Genomic DNA, 21,840 nt, shown 5'->3' with positions numbered 1-21,840 from the left:
ATAGATAAGTAAAGAAAATGCAGTACTACTAAATATACTATTTTACCCCCTTAAGATACACACTTATTTAAAAGCTACAGTGTATTAGCGTAGCTCCCGTATGTGTGTATTTGCTGAATACCAGCACAAGCGAATAAGTCCCACAGCCAGTTCACGTAGCTCAACAGTCCCGTAAAACGTCGCCATAACCTCCGTGTGCAAACGATGACTGCTCAAATTAACTATAACACTACACACACATTTCCTTCTTTTCTTGCTGTCTGATTGCTCATACACCGTTGTACTGTTGTATTATTTATCCTCGAGCTGGGGAGTGTTCATACTTTATGCATTTGACTGAAATAATCCCTCTCCACTGGGTGTACGCACGCGCGCGCACACGCGCACACACGCACACACACACACAAACAAACAATGTTTTCGACTGGGGCCTTTCTTATGACACACCGACTATATTTGGTAGTGGGTTTGAATGTTGTGGTGCTCCGGTAGGATGTGCATTTATGCTCTCCCAGTGTGCACATACTGTACATAAAAGCTTCTCCGTGTTTAACTACAGCCGAAGACCCAGCGGAGCGCTTTGTGATGCATGATGCCTTCAAACCGGTAGGACAAATTGGTTTCAAAGCCACAGAGAGGAATATTTAAACATCACACAAAGTCAAATTAAAGCAATAAATCCATACTAGCTTTCATCTGCTTCGACGGCTTTCTAATACTGTATAATGCATCTGTTTAATGCTTTTTTTCTTCTTATAGTGCAATTTTGGAGTGAGTCGAGCATTCACGCTAATTAGGTATCGCGCTAATTGTGTGGATTTCATGCCATGCATTCCTACTTATGTGACTAAAAATGTATTAGAATGAGTTATTGTCATTCTATTTGCTATTAACTTAAACAAAACACACTTAATCTTCATGCAACAGCTCAACATGTTTGTGCAAATATAATTGCATACATACATCCAAATACTCATGCGGATAAAAAATAATAATCTTTTGGGAAAAAATTTGAGCTGTCAAACGATTACATTTTTCAATCAGATTAATCACATCTTAGAATTTTGATCAATCACGATTAATCGCTTAATAAAAAAAGTTTTTTTTAATCTAAAATTTTCCCCCCGCCAAATTTGAAGAGCACCGGTTATGTGTTAATTATTTTGACATTTAATGTTATGAGGACGTCTTCAACATTTTTTGATCCACTGCACACGCTCATCCTCCTCTTTTTCTAATCAGTTAATTACTTGCATAATTTAATTTTTGACATGAACAAATATTCTTAACGTGATACACAAACATTCATTAAATGCTTTACTTTAATGCATGAAATTTTGTTTATTGCTCAAACACAACCTGTGCTATCTTAAACGTAGCCATCCGCTGTCACGCTAAAGGCTAATCTATGGTCAAAATTGATAGTGCGATTAATCTGCGTTAATTCATGATTAATGCAATAATTTTTTTTGTGATTATTTACTCATTTAACGATTTAACTTTGACAGCACAAAAAAAAAAGTAACCTAAGTAGGGCTGCGGCTATTGACTATTTTTTAGAATCAATTGTTCTGTCAATTGAGTAATTGGTTCAAAATTAATTTTACATTATTAAACAACAAAATGTGCTTGTGAGGTGCTAGCACTGTTATTGTTTAATCACTTTCACCATTCTCATGTTCCACACTATAACTGTGACTTTGAGTGTGCGTGGCTTTAAAAGTCTTGCTTGGTGAGTGACGTTGGAGTCAGCAAATACGATTAAATTGGTGGGTTTGAGCTCAGGTTAGCGGCTGGCTGCTAACTTGCAAGTCGTTAGTCAGGCTGTGTCTTGACTGGCTGCCGGGACTATATGTGTGGCCATCGCGGCTTTTGTATTTGATGTCAGACTCGTATTTGTCCAGATTTTCATGCTCTCTGTCTCTATTCGTGACTCCCTGCAGCCAGCGCTACTGTATGTGCAACCCCGACGTGGTGCAGCAGTTCCACAACCCTGACACTATCTTCATCCTGGCTTTCGCCATCATTCTGCTCAACACTGACATGTACAGCCCCAACATCAAGCCCGACCGCAAGATGCTGCTGGAGGACTTCATACGCAACCTCCGAGGTACGCAATCAATCAATCAGGCCCGCGGGAGGTCGATGCTCATTAGATCAAGCCGGAAAATCCATCCAGGCATCTTACGCAAATGAAAATATATGCCGCGCCGTCCCAGCTGGTTTATTTGTCTTTGAAGTTTTTTGCGTCATCTCTCCATTCACTGGCCTTGTTATTAATTTTGTTTTGGGGATAGAGCACCCCCCCCCCCCCCCCACCGAGGTTGAGTAATTGTCTCATTTAGGAGGCCGCCATAATTTGAGCCAATCGTCTGAGCCTTCAACAGACCTGATACACCTTTAAAAACCTGATTCAGTGGTGAGCGGGGAGTATCGCAACATTTTGACCCATGCTGCGTTCAGGTGTCAACCCTTCACTCTGCTATTAACCTCCACTCCTGTGACCTCATGGCATTATTAAATGGAGACCGCAGATGTTTGGGGACAGGTGTGGGGAAGGATTATTGTGTTTCTCTTATTTTCTTTAAAGGCTTACTTTTGTCCAAATAATGAGTGAAAAGAAATTGTTAAATATTTAAGCCGACTTGCATGCTTAGCTGAGTACTCTAATGACGTTGTCAAGTTTGCTAGCAAGATATGCCTTTACCCCGAAAATGCACTCTGTCTCCTCATATATGTATGCTGGTGTGGCCACTTTAGAATGCCTCGTTGTCAGTCATGAGTGCACGCAGAGAAAGACGTAAGCGTGAGGAGGGAGGATTTTATTGAATTTTTTGTGCCACGTGACAGCCAGCGTGTGGACAGTGACTTCGTGCTGTTGTGGCCGCTTTAGAGTGCCTCGTTGTCAGTCATGAGTGCACGCAGAGAAAGACGTAAGCGTGAGGAGGGAGGTTGTTTTTTTTTTAATACATTATTTATTTTTTTTGTGCCACGTGACAGCCAGCGTGTGGACAGTGGCTTCGTGCTGTTGTGGCCACTTTAGAGTGCCTCGTTGTCAGTCATGAGTGCACGCAGAGAAAGACGTAAGCGTGAGGAGGGAGGATTTTATTTAATTTTTTGTGCCACGTGACAGCCAGCGTGTGGACAGTGGCTTTGTGCTGTTGTGGCCGCTTTAGAGTATCTCGTTGTTGTGGCGGGTAAAAGACACGTAATGATCTGGTAGGATATATTCCAACCACTGGAGGCATTAAGCCAGTATATTTTCGTGGCTGAAAGTAGCAGTAGCCTCCGTTTTTCCAGGTTCTAGTAAAGGTATTTTATTGACAGGTTGCGGACACGCCCATAGTGTTTGAGAGTGGAGAGAAGGGCTTGATTTCTAATGATTTTGAAGCCTCTTTTTAGTTTTTTTTTTTAACTATTTAAATTTGGCAGGATTAACAACACTCATATCTGTAGTATGTCAAGTTTACTATCATTATATATTTTCACTCTACATGGAGTTTACAACGAAATGATGTTGGAGTTTGCTGTCTTAAAACAAAATAACAACAAGCAGCTCTTGTTTTGAAGTTTTAGTTGTCACTCCGTCTCCCTTCAATCTAGTCAAGTAAGTAAGTAAGCAATAATCATCTTGTACGGGTTTGGATTGGCAGTACATGCACCAATAGTATGTGTTTTGTTTTGGGGTTTTTTTATGTGTCAACATTTGCCCCGTGTTTTTTTTCCAAGGCGTGGACGACGGTGCGGACATCCCCCGCGACATGGTCGTGGGCATCTACGAGAGAATACAGATGAGGGAACTGCGCTCCAACGAGGACCACGTCACCTATGTCTCCAAGGTGGAGCAGTCCATCGTGGGCATGAAAACGGTGAGGAGATCAAATTCCTCCCCCTCATCCCCGCCATGCTCTTTGCCTCATTTCTTGGACAACAACCATCGGGCGGTGCCGGATGACGATTTATCACAAGTGCTGACACTCACGCACTCTCCATGCCAAGTCAGTCATTATTCAAAGCCTTATCACTATCACCTAGCTTAAGTAGTGTTAGCGGAGCACATTTGTTATCCATTAGAAGGCAATGAGTACCCCAAACTCGTTACGCCAGCGCCATCCGTCTTTAAGCACCGCTCGAGCCGGAATGCTTCTCAGGCCATTTTAGGTGAAAAGTTTTGAATGCTTTTGTGTCCAGACAGAATGCAAATACCCGGTTGGTGAGGATTTCTTGTTCAGAACGTCAGCAAGGTCTTCTTTCATTCAGAGTGAAACATTTATCCATACGCTTTTGCCTCGCATGCCGGGGACTTTTAAAGTCAACTGCAATTCAATGTTCTGAACTTGACCCTCCTGTTATTCCCATTTAACAAAGTTTTTCTGGCTCATGTCCTGTCGACTTTCTCAATGACATTGAGACTCCGATTGTTGCCATCTAAGTCTGCCCCCTCCTGTGTTTTTGCCAAGCGCCCTCCCTCCGCCTGCAACTGTGTCAGTGATGGATGGGTCGCCATGGGATGACAGAAGGAGTGTAGTCAGAGCCCCAAATGATGGATCAGGAAGTGACTCCTCCTGCCTACAAGGAGCTGTCAACTCCACAAAAGGCAAAAGGAAAAGAACATCTATTGTGGAGTGGCTGCTTTGTGGAGTTTTATTATGAAGAGTCAAGTCACATTTATTTACTTAACCCTTGTTTACACCCCATCTAGGCAAGGAAAACCTCATACAGTAACTTAGGTGTTTTGGTTTCAATGCACAACGTTTGTTTGTTGGTTTGTTTGTTGGTTTGTTTGTTGGTTTGTTTGTTGGTTTGTTTGTTGGTTTGTTTGTTGGTTTGTTTGTTGGTTTGTTTGTTGGTTTGTTTGTTGGTTTGTTTGTTGGTTTGTTTGTTGGTTTGTTTGTTGGTTTGTTTGTTGGTTTGTTTGTTGGTTTGTTTGTTGGTTTGTTTGTTTTTGTGTGTGTCAGCTTTAAAATAGATTGCCTGAAGCAAGCGCAAGAGTTAGAATAGGCGCGGAGGAATACTTAAACAAAAGTGTGCTTTAATAAATTTTGTGTTTCAAGCATTTGGAAGACTGATATGGTCTCTATATCGTGAATTTACACAAATTGCTGATGCCGTATAAATTCACTGTAATGGCTTTCTCCATTATGGAAGTTTGGCGGGTATGAATATTTTAAGACTTGATTCAAGCTAAGTCATCACTCCATCTCAAATATTTGGCGCTCCATAAATACATTTTCTGTCCATTTAGGGCAATCTCAATGGGGTCATCCAAGTTCTAATAATGTCATTACGTACCTCTTCTGACACAAGCTGAAATGAAAAAGGAGGCGAGTAGGAAATGTGCGCGATCGCCGCGGTGACAAGCAAGAAGGTTGTGCAAATTATCCGCAGGGATGGCGGCGGAAAATGAAAAGTAGAAATGCCGGGCATGTATTCTGATCTGATCACAAATGAAAGCCGGCTGTGCTCATGACAGCCCTTCCATTTCTTCCTTTTTATCCAAGGAGATGATTTTTGTGCAACCAAGCCTCTGTTGTGATGAACCTTTACATGACCCCTTTTAATCGAGCACTGTGACGGGAACCGCACAACCCACAATCGACATGATCCGATTAGAGCAAGAAGAGGAAGCTGGCCCTTCTCATCTTTATGTATCTAAGTGCCATCGAATGTTGTTTGAACTGTGCAATAAATTTAAAATGCTCGAGCTTCAAGTGCTTTAAATGGTTAAATTACTAAATAAAATGCAATCATCATCAGGTTCGATCACCTTCTAAGTGTTGCTCTAGCAACCCTACAATGAGTATATATAAGCAGAATGTTCATTTAGTCTAGCAGAAACCTCCTTCAAGGCCAAACTGTTAAGAAAAAGTGTGTGTTTCTGCCTTTTTGTTCATTGGCAGACTACTTCCGCTTTAGGGTGACAAACAGATGGGCAGAGCTGTTGTTGCAATGATGAAAATGAATCAGATCCTCATCAAAATATATTTTTATGCCCAGCGTGTCAACCATCTACATAATCTTGCTAATTGCTGTTTTACTGTGAGAAAACAACAAAGCTTTTCATCCAGAGACCTGAAATGAGTGGTGGGGGGTTTTCCCCCTCAAGAAAAATGAGTGTCAACTGTGGTTTCATCCAACCAAGTAGCAGAAATGAGCCACTATCCTTTTAACAACAAAGTTAAGTCTCCACGGTGGTGTGCGGGGATTGATTCGTTTTGCCTGAATGTGTCTGCAGGTGCTGTCGGTGCCTCACAGACGACTGGTGTGCTGCAGTCGTCTCTTTGAGGTGACGGACGTCAACAAGGCCCAGAAGCAGGCGGCGCACCAGCGAGAAGTCTTCCTCTTCAACGATCTCATCGTGGTAACTTAAGAAACATGTCTGACTTCCACTCCGCCACATTTCACGTGACAAATTACAGTTTAAACCTCCCTCTTGCGTCGAGCGTGTGCCTTAAAGCTTCTTATACTGTTGTGACACCTCCTTGAATTCAGACATCGCTGCGTGTTTCTTCTAATAAAGTAGAGCAGGGAAGATCGGTCTCCCCTCACCCTCCCCGAAGAGCAGCCGGAAGGTGCGGCAGGAAAAAAGTATTTGACTCGGGCCACGGCACTAATCAAAGACTTCATGTCGGGCATAATTATTGTTCTCGTTAGGAGTCACGTCGCGGGTTATCGTTCAGCAGCCGTCATTATGTAAAATGCTGATCTCACACAAAGGGTAGGACGAAAGTAGTGTCCTCTTAATTGGTGGCTGCAGGAAAAAAGAGGTTAAAAGGCACATTTTGGGCTGAATTATTTATAGTTTCCATGAAAAGTTAGCAGTTGGATGAATTCTGGTGATAAGTTTACTGCCCGTATCTGCAAAGTGGGAGGAATGTCACCACAAAGTCACAATGATTGCATTTCATAGGGGAACAAAGCTTTCATTTGTAGGTACATCATGTAGGTGTAACAATACAATTATATTTTGCATTATATTATTTAGAATTCATGACTTAAAATTTTTAATTGAAAACATTTGTTTACAGCATTTTTTTGGGGGGGGTAAATTAATGTAACAATATGATAGGACTTTTTATTATTTGGACAATCAGAAGCAAGAAATAAATGTATGCCAAAGACAGACAAATCCATTTTCTATATTTTGAATACACTTTAAAAACTAACAGATAGTTTTCCTTAATGTATTTTTTTTTTTTTGTGCGTGTTCATCCATAGATATTAAAGCTTTGTCCAAAGAAGAAGAGTTCTGCGGCCTACACGTTCTGCAAAGCGTTGGGCCTTCTCGGCATGCAGTTCCACTTATTTGAGAATGAATGTGAGTCACCGTATTTGCATTTTGAACCTCACTTAATTGGAATTTGCTTTGAATTTGACCATTCCCCCCCCATCAGACTACCCTCACGGCATCACCATCCTGTCGCCGTTCGGCTCTGACAAGAAGCAGGTGCTCAACTTCTGCGCACAAAGCGCTGAAGAGCTACTCAAGTTTGTGGAAGACCTGAAAGAGTCCATCGCAGAGGTTTCAGAGATGGAGCAGATACGTATTGAATGTAAGATTATTTTTTCCCCGCTACTCTAAAGGGGGCATGTTTTGGTAAATTGAAGCGAAGCAACATTACATAGTCAGCATGATTGCTGGCGACGTGCAATTAGCATCAACCGTGGCGTTTAATTACCACGATGAAAAGCTACGTCGTGATCGGACGACGTGGGAGGTCCATGTCGACGCCTGTGTAATGCCACCGTGATGATGATGAGTGCTGCGGTGCGTGTCTTATGCTCTCTCTCCCTCACTTTAGGGGAGCTGGAGAAACAGCAAGGGGCCAAGTCGCAACCGATCAACAACGGCACGCAACTGGAGGTGCGGGGAAAACATGGCAGCACGCCAGGTAAATAATATGAGGCTATACTACACCAGTCATTCTAAAAGAGAAAATAGTATTTTAGCTTGATGCTAACACTCAAGGCAAAATGCCATAGACAGGCTGTCGAAATTAGCATCGATGTGGTGATGTTATAACATCCCCAAAATGATATCAAACACAAATGGTTTAGGACAATGAATAAATCTATAAATTACTGTGAGTGCTATTTTTCTTAAAACTTTATATTTTTAAAACCTGTTGAGTTTTTTTGTGAGGTTTTGTTTGCTAGTGTGCCTTGCAATTGTTCTAATGTAAAATATGTGCCTTGGCTCAGTCAAGGTTGGGAACTACACAACATATTGGGGTAATAATGTAACAATGTGGCTTTAGGAAACCAGGAGGTGGATGACAGAAGTGGACAAAATGCCGTGGAGGTGAGTGCTTAACGACAAAGCCACGTCACCTACAACAGGTAAGTGCTCAAGCTAGCGTAGTGAGGAGTAAACGGGATCAAATAGGCATCAAGTAAGAGTGAGTCCGTGGGGGAAAAAAACAACAAATGCATTTGGATTCCCATTTTCCACCCATCCAAACGACTGGGAAAGCATCTCGTGCAAACAGAAGCCATCTCAACTACGTTACCCAGGAGGCTTTGCAGCCACAGGATGACCTTTTGCCGTCCCGCTTCTCTGCGCCAGTGCGCCCCCCGGAGGCAAAGGACATGCACGCAGCCTCAAGTTGACATTGAATGTAATTTGGCTGGCTGGCTTCCTGGTGGCTTAATTAGATATTGAGCTTCTTCTTTTTTTTTTGCCATTGATTTCAACCCTGTAATTTGAATTACCTGACATTTGAGATTTCAAATGATTTTCATTGTGGGAGATTGTCCTCTTGTCCTTCCACACAAGGGCTGGAGTAAATGTCAGCGGCTGGTGGGAATGAAACGTTAGCTGTCAAAGCGCATTCCTCCAGGAGATGAGAGGGGAGTATTGGTGGAGGGTTGGGGGAAGGGGGGGTCCCTCGCCGCAGTGCAGAGTGCAGCTCTTCAGTCTCCATCCTTTCATCCGTCCGCAATCGTCAAAGTTGTCATGCAAACTTGCAAAGTCACCTAACAGCTACTCGGCGATAATGATGCGATGTGATGAAACGGACACAGTCAGCTTGTTTGTTCACAAAGTGGCGGAAAAGGAGATCATTAACGGGTTTGTGAAGGAATCCATTCAAAGCATCTTGTTGTAGGAAAGTAATAGCGGCTGTCCACCTGACTCGTAATCCAAACGGCAGTCATTCACTTTGAACAAGCTAATCAAAATAGACTAATATAACAGAAGATTAAGCAGCAATAAATATCTTGAGCATTATTACCCTGAAGGATCAATAAATGACGAGGAGCCACCAAAATGACCGTCCCTGAAAACCAGGAGAAAAAAACTGCTTGCTAATCCAATATTGGACTCAACACTGGTCAATTGTGTCAGAATCACTCAAAATCATGAAGAGAATAATGGGGATGCTGCCAAGGGACTACCTCAACCATAATGGATCAAGCGCTCCAAGATTGGCGGAACACTACCAGGAACGTCGGCTTAAAGACTGGATATGGATATATGGATATAGGATTCTTGTTCTAAAGATAATTCTAAAAAGTAGGGGTTGAACCAGTTTGTCGACTATTTGGCAAATCGACTTTCGACTCGCCATCGGCGTTTAACACTTTGAACTAGAACATTCTGTGGAGCAACAAAACTACTAACGACTAACAAAGCGACACAGTGTTCATGTCGCCACACGTCCCGGAGTGTGAAAGCAAGAAGGATGTGAATGAGGTTCGCGGTTAGCATCGCTTGCTTTGGCAATTCTGTTTGGCGCTAGTCTTTAAAATGTAATAACAGCGGGACATCTGGTTGGTGACCAGCTATGAGAGCAGTGGTGCGAACTGACACTTCATCTTTGCCGCCAAAAATGTTTGGTTAATAATGCACAGACAAGAACTTTATTCATCATAATTTGACGTGAAAATGATCTGTGGCGTAAGAGAGGTTGGTGACCGCTGTCAATAAAAAGATTATAATGGACTGCAAAAAAAGTGCAAGTGGTTCAACCCCTACTTGGGAGTAAACAGACGAGCTACACATCCAGTAGAGAAGAATAGCGCAGAAAATAATGTGACTTGTGCATCGTGCCTTGTTGCTTGTTGGACGTCTTGTGTGCTTCCCCTCCTCTTCTACCAACCGTACATGTTCTGGTTCCCTCTACCCAATCCCTCCCCCGAGTATCCTCGTGTTGGCTCCCCCCCCCCTCACCCCCCATAGTGCCACACAGTGGTTTGGAAGGGCGATACAGGTGCCCTCAGTGTCCCCTTTGGAACCACCAGGCTCACTCCCCCACCCCTCACGCACAACTCTCATCACTGTTTCCAGCATCCTCGGAGGACCACACCAAGCCCCCTCACGTGTGTGCGTGTGTGTGTTATGACTTCACCACCACCTTCACCCCCCCCAAAAAAAGAATAAAGAGGGCATGACGGATCGTAGCGGAGGAACCAGCTTGATAACATTTGATGCTGTTCTTTTGGCTGTTTTCTAAACTAGGTGTCAATTCACAACAGGCTTCAGACGTACCAGCTCAGCAGCAGTCCCGAGAGCGCAGGTCTTCTTAACCACGGGGGGGAGCTGCTCTTGCACCTGGGGCTCGACGCCTCGCCCCGACACCCCAGCACACCGGCCCACCGGCCACGCCCCCAGTCCGCCGCCAGCGTGGCCGACCTGCGGCCCGAGGCGCTTATCCAGTGTCAGCAAATCGTCAAGGTCATCATGCTGGATAACGGCGGCCACGCCCGCATGGAGGCCTTCCTCAGCCACGCGCCACCCCACCCCCACTATCACCCGCACCACTACTACCAGCATTACCAGCTGAGCCAGTCGGCCACGTCCACGCCCCTGCGCTCGCCCGATGCCTCGCAAAGCAGCGGCGGAGACGGCCACCAACCTCCCCTGCCCCCGCCGCCGCCGCCGTACAACCACCCGCACCAGTACATCCCTCCGGACCCCCGCCTCAGTCTTCACCGGACCCCTAGTGGCTCTCGGAGCATGGTGTAAATAGAATTGAATTATTACCACTTCCTCAATTTAACGGTACACAATGTACTTAGAGATGAAAGATATCATCAGAAGAATAAAAAAACATACACTTATTTAAGAAAATATGCTTAGATTTGAAAAAGAAGAACCGTCGTGTATAGATAACATTTGACTTGATTTTCAAAACCTTTTTAACTCGAGCTAAAATTGTGGATAAACAAAGAACCTGCGACTGTTGTGCCAAAAAAGAAGCAGGAAAGAAAGACTTCCAAACATTTCTTGGACACTTTGCTCCCACGCCGGCTAGTTTTTTTCTTTTTCTTTTTGCTTCTCCAGGAAATGGACTGCTTATATTCAGAAGACTTTTAAAGCGAGACGCACTGTGGCCGCCATGTTTCTCTTCGAGGGGACGATGATGCTTCTTCGCTTTTTCAGGGAATCTCGAATTTCCTCGTTTATTTATTTAAGCCTTTGTGCGTGTTTGCCACCCACTTTCTGCGTCTTTTGTCTTCTCGTATCTCCTGTTTATCTTTATAGCCTGACATTTATCCCCAAAAAGCACGAAAAACAATGAATAAACAACAGCTTGTCGAGACAGAAAATGCTGATAACAGTAACCTAACCGGTCTGGGGCATTATCTGATCTCTCTTTTCCCTGAGCGTGGATTGTAAATATCACATCCCAAAGATGTCGCAAAGGACAAGCAGTCTCTTAATAATCACGTGACCTTCACTCTGAAATGGGTCATTCGATTCCCTGGTCCTCATCTTTTATGCATTAAAAAAAAAAAAAAAAATACATATATATATATATATATATATACCCAAGTGATCTTTAGCTTCCAGACTCGACCAGTCAGCTGACAGCCACCAAGCAGATTGATCTTTTGAACTTTGCGCGTCTCTTTTACTCACAGATATCACACGGACTGTAAAAAAAAAAAGAGAAAATTGTGTTCTCAAATGAGAAATGTGTGAATCCTGCTTCATGTATCGAGATAATTTCAGCATTCTTGCAGCTATTTTTGCTATTTCAAGACATTTTAAGATGACAAAACACGTTAGTTGTATAAAATGGCAACAGTAAGTTAGGAAATACACCCCTGAACAAGCACCTATGTTTATTCATTTTTATTGGCTTGAAAAACAAAGAAAGTGTTTGTTCTTATTGTTTAGTTTGTTTTGCATGTTATCCCCAAGAATGTTCTTGTGCATGATTGAATAATTTAAGTGTGTGAGCACATGAACAGGAAATAAGGGGGCACCTTTTTGTCATGTAAAAAAATAAATACAAACAATAATAATATATTGGATTATTGCCCCATTCAAGTGGAGCGGCCACTGCAATAGGTAAATGTCAGGTTCTGTTTTCCCCTCCTTAACTGTTGTTTTCTTGGGAGATGCTTTTCTATGTGTGTGCGTGTACGGGACGTTACCATGGCAACTAATGTAGCATTTAGGGAGTCCCACGAGTGACTGACTTTCACCTACGACAGGACACTGACCAAAGGGCTCTCCCATATATACAAGTGCACTGCTTCATCAATGACATGATGACAACATTTTAGGGAATTTACATTTCATTTTAAAAAAAAGAAACAGAAAAATAAGGAAGCGTGAGAGAAATGAGCATTCACTTCCCGCGGTTGAATTCCTCTCTGGAACTGTCTTTGCAGTGTATCAACATACTATTAAATATCATATCAAGTCCATCTGTGTTTACTGTGCTTGGTTCTTGGAGGTGTAATGGAGAATATAAATATTATATTTACATATGTATTCATCTTATTGTGTGCATTTTCCATCAGCATTCAATTAGAATTCATTCAAATTAAAGTATATACCTATAGGAACACTCAGTGTCATGAGACACTTCATTAGGTACACTTGAGAAATCTAACAATCCATTTGATCCTTATCTAATTTTAATGTAATATTTTATAATATGCAAGTATAACTCATTTTCTGGCCTGTATATCTTATAATATTAAATGTATATATTGTATGTCTAATGTCCATTGTAAATGTCGTCAATCCATTAATTTCATCAATAATACAATATGGCCTACGTAAATATACACAAACTTTTCACATTTACAGTTATGGACACAATTTCCTTTTTTATTTATTTATTTATTTTTTTGCTGTGAAATGTTCTAGTAAAATACAGCAAAGTGCTACATCCAAGTGTCAGATGTCACTAAATCTGTCCCGACAGGGTGATTATTATTTTAGGGATGACACAAGGGGGCTAGACGAGAGCTTCACCAACATTCCCAGTGTGTGTAAAAACATGGTGACCCGATGGCTTATCTTCCTGCTGCGAGGTCGTCATCCTCTTCCAGCGCTGAAGGTCACAAAAGAGCAATATTTATTGTTTCTATTAAACTCCCTGCATGCGTCATTTCCAAGTAGGGGAAAGAGAGAGAAAGAGGGCGAAGGTGAAGCTGTACCTCCTTGATGCATCCCGGCGTGGTGCACAGCATGTAGATGATGTAGCCCGGGATGAGCACCATGGAGGACAAAGCCATGAACCAGCCAATGGTTTGGCCCCACACGGGGTACACGTACTTGCCCAGAGTCAAGGGCGTCATCTCCACAGCACTGAAGGTAAACACACCCTGAAATAAAATATATTTTAATTTTAAGGGGATGTGAAGTATGCTAACACATGCCGATGACATTATCACCTTACTAGCATCCCAGTGCTTTCTAATCGAGTTTGAAATTCTTTAACTCATTTGCTCCCAAAAACGTTAAATATGTTCTATTTGAAATATTGCCATGGTCCCAAAAACGTATTTCTACGTTTAAGAAAAAATAAATATGCTAGCGCTTACAGAATGCTTTGATGCAGCCTCTGACCTGAAGAGAGTATAAGCGATCAGCCAGAGCCATGTTGCAGCAAGCTCTTTTCCCCACTGTTTTCAATAGGTTTGTAAATATTGATGAAACTTAGCTATATTCTAATGCTAATTGCTGCAAAACGGAAACAGATACAAATATACTTTTTTTCTACTTCTTCTTGTTTTGGTGTGTTTTTATAGCAATAGAACACAATATTCTGTGGGTCAAAATCCAGTAAAACAGCCGGGAGCGAAGTGGGTTGCTTAATGTTAAAATGGCTGGCAGTGAATAAATTAAAAAGAAAAAAGAAAAGTGTATAATTGATAACAATACTTGAATATTCTCAGCATGTTTTCTGGGATCTATCCAGCTGTTTGTTGTTGTTGTCCCTTTACCACAACAGTACTAGACATAGACATAATGATTGACACCAATTTGATTGAGTGACACCACGACAGTGACAGATTGGTGTCACAGAGTTCGAGTCAATGAAATAGTTTCCAGTCGGCCTACCAGGCAGATTAGCGGCGTGAAAAACTTCCAACAGAGCTTCCACCAAATGCAGGGTCGGTAGCCGATCATGTCCTCAATGTCCTTGTAGAATCTCTCGGCTCCTGCGCCGACAAATCCACGTCAGGTAAAAAGACGAGTCGTCGTAAACGGCACGAACGCTTCCTACCGTAAAACCAGGCGATGGAGACGGTCTCAAAGAAGACAAGGTAGAGGAGGCACATTCCGCTGGCTGAGTAATAATCAAACAGCTTGAACACGTACAGGCCACCCTGGAAGACACGGCGGCAGATGTAGCACGTACCGGAATTGTTTTGTCATGTGGTGTACCTGCGTGATGTTGGAGAACCCGATGATGAAGGACACGAAGCAGACGACCAGGATGAACACCTTCTTCCTCTTCCTCAGCAAGAAGGGATACTCGTCCATCAGAGCGGTGATGAAACCTTCCACCGTGCAGAACTGATTGGACGCGACAAGGCTCATTAGTGTATCGTTTTGTTTGCATGCTGTGTCGCGTGTACCTGGCTGTCCAAGCCCAGCATCATTAGCATGGAGAAGAAGAGGATGGCCCACAGAGACGACATGGGCAGCTGCGTGACCGCCTGAGGGTATGCCAAAAACGCCAAGCCAGGACCTACAGTTTCAAAAATATTCCAATATTGCCACCCTGTACTGTACCAGTCCAACATGTCAATTGAATACCCGAAGCGGCTAACTCCTGAACAGGCGTCTTGGTGATGTGCGACATGAAGCCCACAATAGAGAAGATGACGAAGCCGGCGAACATGCTGGTGCAGGAGTTGATGCAACACACAATGATGGAGTCCCTGAAATGGACGACAGTCCAATCAAAATGGCCAACGTGCTTTAAGCTTGTGATGGGGCCGCACTTACTTGTAGACGTCGTTATTGTAGTTGTTGTAGCTTCCCAGTGCGATGAGCGAGCCCAGGCCAAGGCCGTAGGAGAAGAAGATTTGAGTGGCCGCGTCCAGCCACACCTGTGACATGTAAAGATATCCGGAAAACAACCTCGCATTGTCACAATTTGTATTTTTATTTTATTTTTACTATCCAAAACCCCCCTGAAATCACCGCAGTCCATACAAAACATGAAGCTCCAATTTAAAAAAAAATCTTTTTTAATCGGGACAAAAAACAAGAAATATTTACCCTAACGTATCAACAAATTTTGGGAATTTTTTATTTTCTTCTGAAACCCCCAAAATAATCATTGTTGTCCAACAAAAAGCGATACCGACTGAAAAGCCTACATCTCCCTATTTTTGGTTAATTTTTTTGTTATTACAGTACACACACACACATACAAAACAAACAAATATTATCTTTTTACCCAAATATACAACCACAAATATCTCCTTAATTTCTTTCCATAATTCAACTCTTGAAATTGAATTGTGGCGTGTTTCTGACTATTTTGCACATTTCACCTCTGAGCTGACGAGCTTATTGAAGTCCGGGGTGATGTAGAAGCGGATGCCGTCGATGGCTCCCGGGAGGGTGACCCCACGGAAGAACAGGATGAAGAGCATAAAGTAGGGATAGGTAGCTGAGAAATACACCACCTAAATTGAAGAAAAAAACGGGAAATTTGTGGATCACTTAGCCGAGTCTGAAATTTGCCTCTATCTCATCTCCATTATTAACACTTGTGATCTTTTTGTCCATCTTGTTTTCAACATTTGTCAAAGTTAATCCTCCAATAAGCAAAGATAAGAATCTCAGATCACTTAGCTTCATTTGCGCCTGTTAGTCAATTTACCAATCATCCCCAAAAAATTCTGACCTTCCCCGTCCACTCCACTCCCTTCCAGATTGAAAAATAGACGAGAACCCAAGCGAGCGCCAGGGTGCCCACCAGGGGCCAACGGAGCTCGCCGGGCTCCTCCAGCCCACTGGACAGCTGGTGCATGTTACGCCTGCCAAGACACACAGAAGTGATGTTTGAGTTACTCCCAGAACTGTTCCCTGTCTTGTGTGCAAGACGGGATGAGGGTTTGAAGTTGACCCGCGGCGTCACCGGGTATCAGGCGAAACGCCGCCTGTGTGTAAGGAGCTGTGATGACCGTAATGTGAAATTTAAAACCCAAGACCCGTTGCCCATATGCCCTTTGAAGCAATTGTTGCAGTCCCAGACACTGACATTCACAGACTTATTATCTGAATGCGCAAAGCACTTTGGCCGAATCTCTTTGAAAAGAAAAGAGCAATAAATGCCGGCTTGACCGCTAGGCCAGTGATGGAGAAGGCATTAGACTCACTCCCAGAATTCTGTGACAGCACTGGTCAGGTTGGTAGTGTCCTTCAGGCTGTAGTTGCAGAAACACTTATCGGTGTTCCAGGCATTGTCGCAGTTTTGCCAGGGCAGCTCCTGCACACACAGAAACAGAAGAAGCTCCGAATCTGGACAACACAAGCCTTGGCGGAGGTCTTGCCTCGAACATACCGAACTAAAGGAGTTGAACAAGTAGTAGAGGGCCCAGGCTATGATGATGATGTAGTAGATGTTGAGCCAGAAGGACAACACCACCGAGGCCAGACCGACACCTGCAGGCACAACAGAAGCAATCAGCATGTCTGCTAAGTGCCACCTTGACCTTTTTCACTTCTCTCTACCAATTACTTCAAGGAATGTTCACTTCGAGGTATTTACCCTTCATCATAGGCATGAGCTTCCACACTCCCAGACCTCCCACTGAGGTGAACTGCCCAAGAGACGTCTCCAGTAAGAAGAGCGGTATCCCGGCAAACACCAGCGTCATAAAGTATGGGATCAGGAATGCACCTTGATGGGAATGACCATGAATCAGTTGTGTCAAATCGGGCTCTCGGTGCATAAGAACCTACCTCCGCCATTCTTGCCACACAAATACGGGAACCTCCAGACATTTCCCAAGCCGATGGCGTAGCCCACGCACGACAGCAGGAAGTCAAATTTGCCCTTCCAGCTCCCTCGGTCGGGGGGCTCCTCTTTTTGTTTCTCTTGATCCACGGTGGGTGCCGCATGCTCCATTTCCTCAAAGGGAACCGCTTGCTTGACCTCACTTGGGGAGTTCAAGTCCACCGTACTCTGTCCGGTCTTGCCCATGGTGGAACCGCCTCTGAGAGAGTGGAACCTTTGGCGCTCTCAAGACTCGAGCTGTGACAAAGTCCTGACCTGGGAGATCTTCTCACGCTGGCTTTTGGTTCTTTGGTGGACAGATGCAAATATGCAGAAGAGCTATGAACCATTTATTCTGTGGTTTACAGATGATGACTTGTTGTTCCAGTCTAATGCTCGAGTTTGCCTGCTGACTTGCATAGGAAACAATGTTGCTTACTCTGATCAATAGCAGTTTAAAAAAAAAATGCTAAATGTAGCACAAAACATGGTGACTATCTCTTGCGGGAGCAGGAATTGGGTGAGGAGATACTGGATTCGCTCTGGGGGTCTGCACTTAAACGAGTACATGCCTCCTCGATATATGCACAACATGCTCTTATTCAGTGCAAAATGGTTCACGGGGCTCATTGGACTAAATACAGGTTGTCCAAAATATATGAAAATGTCAACTCAAACTGTGTGCGGTGTAATCAATCTCCAGCTAATCACACTCACATGTTGATGTCTTGCACGTCTTTGTATAGTTTTTGGGTGGAAGTTTTCCATACAATTTCAAAAGCGTGTGGCTCACTGGTCAAACCAGATTCTTTTGTTGCATTATTTGGAACATCCCTAGCAGCACTAAAATTATCCAAAATTAATCAAGACATGATTGCTTTTGTTACTTTACTGGCAAGACGATTGATCCTACTTAGATGGAAATCGTCAGCTCCTCCAACTCCAATGCTATGTGGCTTAAATCGGTCCTGCACTGTTTACATTTGGAGAAGATCCAATACACGTTTAGGGACTCTCTGAATGTATTCAATGCTAGATGGACACGTTTTCTTTCTTATGTTAGGAACATTTATTTCCCTGATATCCCTGACTAATTGGCTTGCTTTGTGCAGTTACATGATGCCCCCCCCCCCTATCAGACTGGACTATGTTTCTGTTATTGGAGTGTTTTAATTCATTTACAGTAGTGTCAAGCTGTGAAGGGTTACCCATTACGGTGGGCCTATTCACAATTATTTTTTTTTGGGGGGGGGGGGGGCATTGAGATTGTCTACAGCAGGGGTGGCCAAGTTCGGTCCTCGAGAGCCCCTATCCAGCCTGTTTTCCATGTCTCCCTCCTTCAGCACAGCTGAATCTAATGATCATCTGCAAGCTTTGTAGAAGCCTGATAACGATCCTGATCATGAATCAGGTGTGTTAGTGGAGAGAAACATGGAAAACAGGCTGGGTGGTGGCTCTCGAGGACCGAACTTGGCCACCCCTGGTCCACAGCCTAAGAGTGCTATGTTTATGTATCCTATCCTATGTGACTGAAAAGTTCAATTAAACATTTTTTTTTTTAAACAAAAAAAAACGTGGCAACTATCTCAAATAGCCAACTGCAATATCTTGTGTTCCACGTCCGGATGACCTCATACGATCAAGAAGTTGGCACACTGAGAGGAAAGCATTTGCTGGCGATTGATTGGCCTAGAAAATGTTCACATTGCCACTTTTCATTTGATCACTGCAGCGAATGTGCAATCACATGGATGCAATATTTATAGCTTGGTGCTGATTGATGCTTATGAAAAGACATTGTGCAGTGATGCAGATGATGCACACTTGAAATTTAGATGACTTTCTAAAAAGTAACTGGACTGAAAAGTAAAATCAATTTGGATCAAAAGGAACCTGCATTCTTTTGTAAAGTGACTTCTCACAGTAAAATGAATCACATTTTGATTTCACGTCATTAAAAAAAAAAAGATAAGATAATTATTACTCCTCTCCGTTAACGTAAGCTCTCTTTCTCAGCCGTGCAATATGACAAGGGGAAGAAGAGCCTACCTGCAAGATGCCCACCTCATCAACTTCTTCACCTCAACTTGATCCAAAGGTACAAGTGTCAATTTGGGCTGCCGTCTCAGGCCCATGGGAGGCTCTGCGCTTCCTGAGAAGACCTCGCCGACATTCTCCACTCACTCTTTCTGCCGGCGCACTGGTGCTTGTCCTTGTTAGCCGCAGCTATCGAGTGGCTGCTAATAAAGTTCGACCTGTGTGCCTGCTTTGATTACAGCTCAGTGCCCCGGACCTCCTCAGGCCATATGGGATATGCCGAACGCACACGCACAGCGGTGACACATTGTGTGTGATGTGTGCATATGATATGTGTGTGTGGGTTTGACACTTGCCAGTATCCCCAAAAGAAAAGGCGCCCATCTCGGGAAAAGTTTGGGAAATGAATTCATGAACCAGACAACAAAGTAAGCATATACTGTATCCAGCCAAAAGTTTTGGGACACACCACCTAATTTAAAGGTTGGTCCACAGAATCTAATTTGTATATATTTATATGTATAATTTAATTTAATCAGTTTATTTATTTGATCCAGTTCAGTACCTTCTGAGCTCCGCTGTGGCCATCACTACGGGAGCTGTTTTGATGGGAACACCATAAAATGTGATGAGCTTGAACAGAGACTGGGAAGCAACAGAATGAAAATTCCCACACTCTCGTTACAAAAACACTGTTGAAAGTCTTCCCAGAGGAGCCCAAGGTGTGTTTTTCGAATCGTGCGCCATGATATATCGAGGGCCTTGAAGGCAGCAGTTAATGGCGAGAGCGCTTAAGTTTGACAAATTCATGTTTTCCTTTTGTTTTCGTATGTTGCCATATTCCAACACAATGTATTTGGAAATCCCCTTCGAACTGACGATAACTCTAAACGCGCCTTTCAAAATCACCTCTGGGCTTTGAAGTGCACGTGGAGATAGTATTGGTCTACTGCTGCAGCTCAGGCTCTAAAGTATTGCATTGATACAAGTTTAATCTGTCCCATTATACTTACAATTCAAAACAATTGCATCTCAAACCATCTTTCCCCATTGAAATGACTGGAAATGTCATTAATCTGTTCTACAAAAAAAAAGTCATGTTTTCTCACAAGGAAATTAGCACAAGAAAACTTTAATTTATAAAAACAAAGTGATGACATGATAAATTAGAATGTAATTATTATTATTTTTTGCTTCAAGTCAATGGAGGTTGTGCTGCTCTTTCTGTTGTGCTCACCTGGGGGCAGTATGATACAGACAGATGGATATACATAAACGTGATGGTCATAACTGCAGAAAATCGCAGTAATAGTAGTTTTTTTTGTAGAAGATAATGACTATATACCTCTGAGAAGGGCTTTCTTTTTAGAGTGAATTATTTATCACATTTTCCATTAAATAATTGATTAATTGAACGGATTTGCATGGTGCCACCAACGTCTAGATGACATTTCTTTTGTGGTCGAGCTATCCAACTTGGCTATACCTGTGAGTATTGTACATGTGTTTCCCCACGGTTTGTGTCTGTTTCTGAAAGAATGGTACGTTGGGTCACTTGTATCTCAAGGCGCCACTGTATTTGTATTAATGGCCGTCGTTTATCCTCCATGCCAGAGAAGAAGCCAGGAAATCTGACAGCGAGAAACAGACAGTCCCCTCGCGGTGCCAAATGTCCCTGTCTGAATGTTGCCACTTGACAATTGGGTGACTGTGGAAAATAAAAGTTTGTAATTGCTGACATCACAAGACGGCAGTCGTCACTTTGACTTTAACTTTCATTTATGTTCTCTTTGGCGGCGCCTCCAGAACGTAATCAGCCCCCATTATCTTTGCCAGCGACGCTCGGGGGAATCAAAATGAAGCCGCATCGATCGGCAGCCTAGTAAACACAATGATGGAAACCAGCTCTGACAGCCGCAATCCGGGCGGCCATCTTGGTGTGAGATGACGGCGATATAGGGGAGGCCTCATTAAGCGCCTTGAATGGGATTTCATCTCGTCATTTGAAAAGCTCAGCCACACATCCGTGCGCCCACGCATTGTAAGAGGACTCATTCATCTTCTCTTATGTAAATTGAAGAGGAAACATGCTTTATGTTTGTGTAAATTGAAGGGAACTTATGTTGCAATGAGTTAATAACATTTGCAAGGAAATTAATTGTATGCATTTCTGCACATTGTGTTGCTGCTGGCTCAATAAGTAAGATCCCAAATTATTATTTTTTTCTATTAAATTAGTTATGCACGGGGAGTTGTTTGTTTTCAAAAATATTAAAAAAAATGTTTATAAAAAATTTAAAAAAGAACAAAAATCCAAAATAATTAAATTATTAATGTATTTTAAATTAATGTAGTATGTCAGTGCCTTCATTCAAAGATATTTTTAAAAGGGTAATAATGAGATAAGTATATTATTAAATATAAAATAATATAAAAACAAATGAGTAAATATTTTTGTCAAATTTAAGTTGCCTAAAAGTACATTTAAAATTTCATCTAAAAAATATACATATTAAATATGAAATATAAGAAATAGATATTGTCTACAGTTTAAGTTAATTTATCTAGTTTTATTAAATAGTAATATCAATGTAGT

General features: G+C 42.7%; 2 protein-coding genes across 4 annotated transcripts in view; one reads left to right on the top strand and one right to left on the bottom strand.

Annotated features, from left to right (window-relative positions):
• The window catches only part of iqsec3a (IQ motif and Sec7 domain ArfGEF 3a), a 44,336-nt gene extending 31,676 nt beyond the window's left edge, over positions 1-12,660 (top strand). Inside the window, exons 7-14 of one of the 2 annotated variants that reach the window (XM_086060265.1) lie at positions 1,944-2,110; positions 3,730-3,869; positions 6,236-6,361; positions 7,219-7,318; positions 7,395-7,553; positions 7,803-7,892; positions 8,259-8,302; positions 10,460-12,660. In XM_086060265.1, coding sequence (XP_085916391.1) covers positions 1,944-2,110; positions 3,730-3,869; positions 6,236-6,361; positions 7,219-7,318; positions 7,395-7,553; positions 7,803-7,892; positions 8,259-8,302; positions 10,460-10,966 — 1,333 coding nt within the window. In that variant the 3' untranslated portion in view covers positions 10,967-12,660. The remainder of the gene's footprint in view (positions 1-1,943; positions 2,111-3,729; positions 3,870-6,235; positions 6,362-7,218; positions 7,319-7,394; positions 7,554-7,802; positions 7,893-8,258; positions 8,303-10,459) is intronic. The other variant, XM_086060266.1, reaches the window with a different exon arrangement.
• A 245-nt stretch (positions 12,661-12,905) lies between these two features.
• slc6a1l (solute carrier family 6 member 1, like) lies at positions 12,906-19,490 on the bottom strand. 2 transcript variants are annotated; one of them, XM_086060268.1, is made up of 15 exons: positions 19,257-19,490; positions 17,174-17,514; positions 16,980-17,111; positions 16,773-16,873; positions 16,588-16,697; positions 16,113-16,245; positions 15,757-15,891; positions 15,203-15,306; positions 15,011-15,135; positions 14,830-14,942; positions 14,636-14,767; positions 14,475-14,577; positions 14,309-14,409; positions 13,402-13,569; positions 12,915-13,295 (listed from the first exon to the last, which is right to left on the bottom strand). In XM_086060268.1, the coding sequence occupies exons 2-15, from the start codon at positions 17,412-17,414 to the stop codon at positions 13,200-13,202; spliced, it is 1,794 nt and encodes a 597-aa protein (XP_085916394.1). In that variant the 5' UTR covers positions 17,415-17,514; positions 19,257-19,490; the 3' UTR covers positions 12,915-13,199. The 2 variants fall into 2 exon arrangements, with proteins under 2 accessions (XP_085916395.1, XP_085916394.1); XM_086060269.1 differs by lacking the exon at positions 19,257-19,490 and having other exon boundaries at positions 12,906-13,295; positions 17,174-17,429.
• Positions 19,491-21,840: the final 2,350 nt, after the last annotated feature.

This window comes from Leptonotus elevatus, chromosome 17, assembly GCF_054856555.1.
Source record: "Leptonotus elevatus isolate MCC_2025b chromosome 17, RoL_Lele_1.0, whole genome shotgun sequence".
Lineage (NCBI taxonomy): Eukaryota > Metazoa > Chordata > Actinopteri > Syngnathiformes > Syngnathidae > Leptonotus > Leptonotus elevatus.
Note: the sequence above shows the minus strand (reverse complement) of the source record. Positions and strands in the feature narration are given on the sequence as shown.

What these genes read in the sequence shown, in the direction of transcription:
- slc6a1l (XM_086060268.1), bottom strand. Translation starts at nt 17,414, where the DNA reads ATGGGCAAGACCGGACAGAGTACGGTGGACTTGAACTCCCCAAGTGAG. An exon ending in TACAATAACGACGTCTACAA is followed by an intron (nt 15,136 to 15,202) that starts GTAAGTGCGGCC and finishes CGTCCATTTCAG; the next exon opens with GGACTCCATCATTGTGTGTT. An exon ending in TGCTGGGCTTGGACAGCCAG is followed by an intron (nt 14,768 to 14,829) that starts GTACACGCGACA and finishes GCGTCCAATCAG; the next exon opens with TTCTGCACGGTGGAAGGTTT.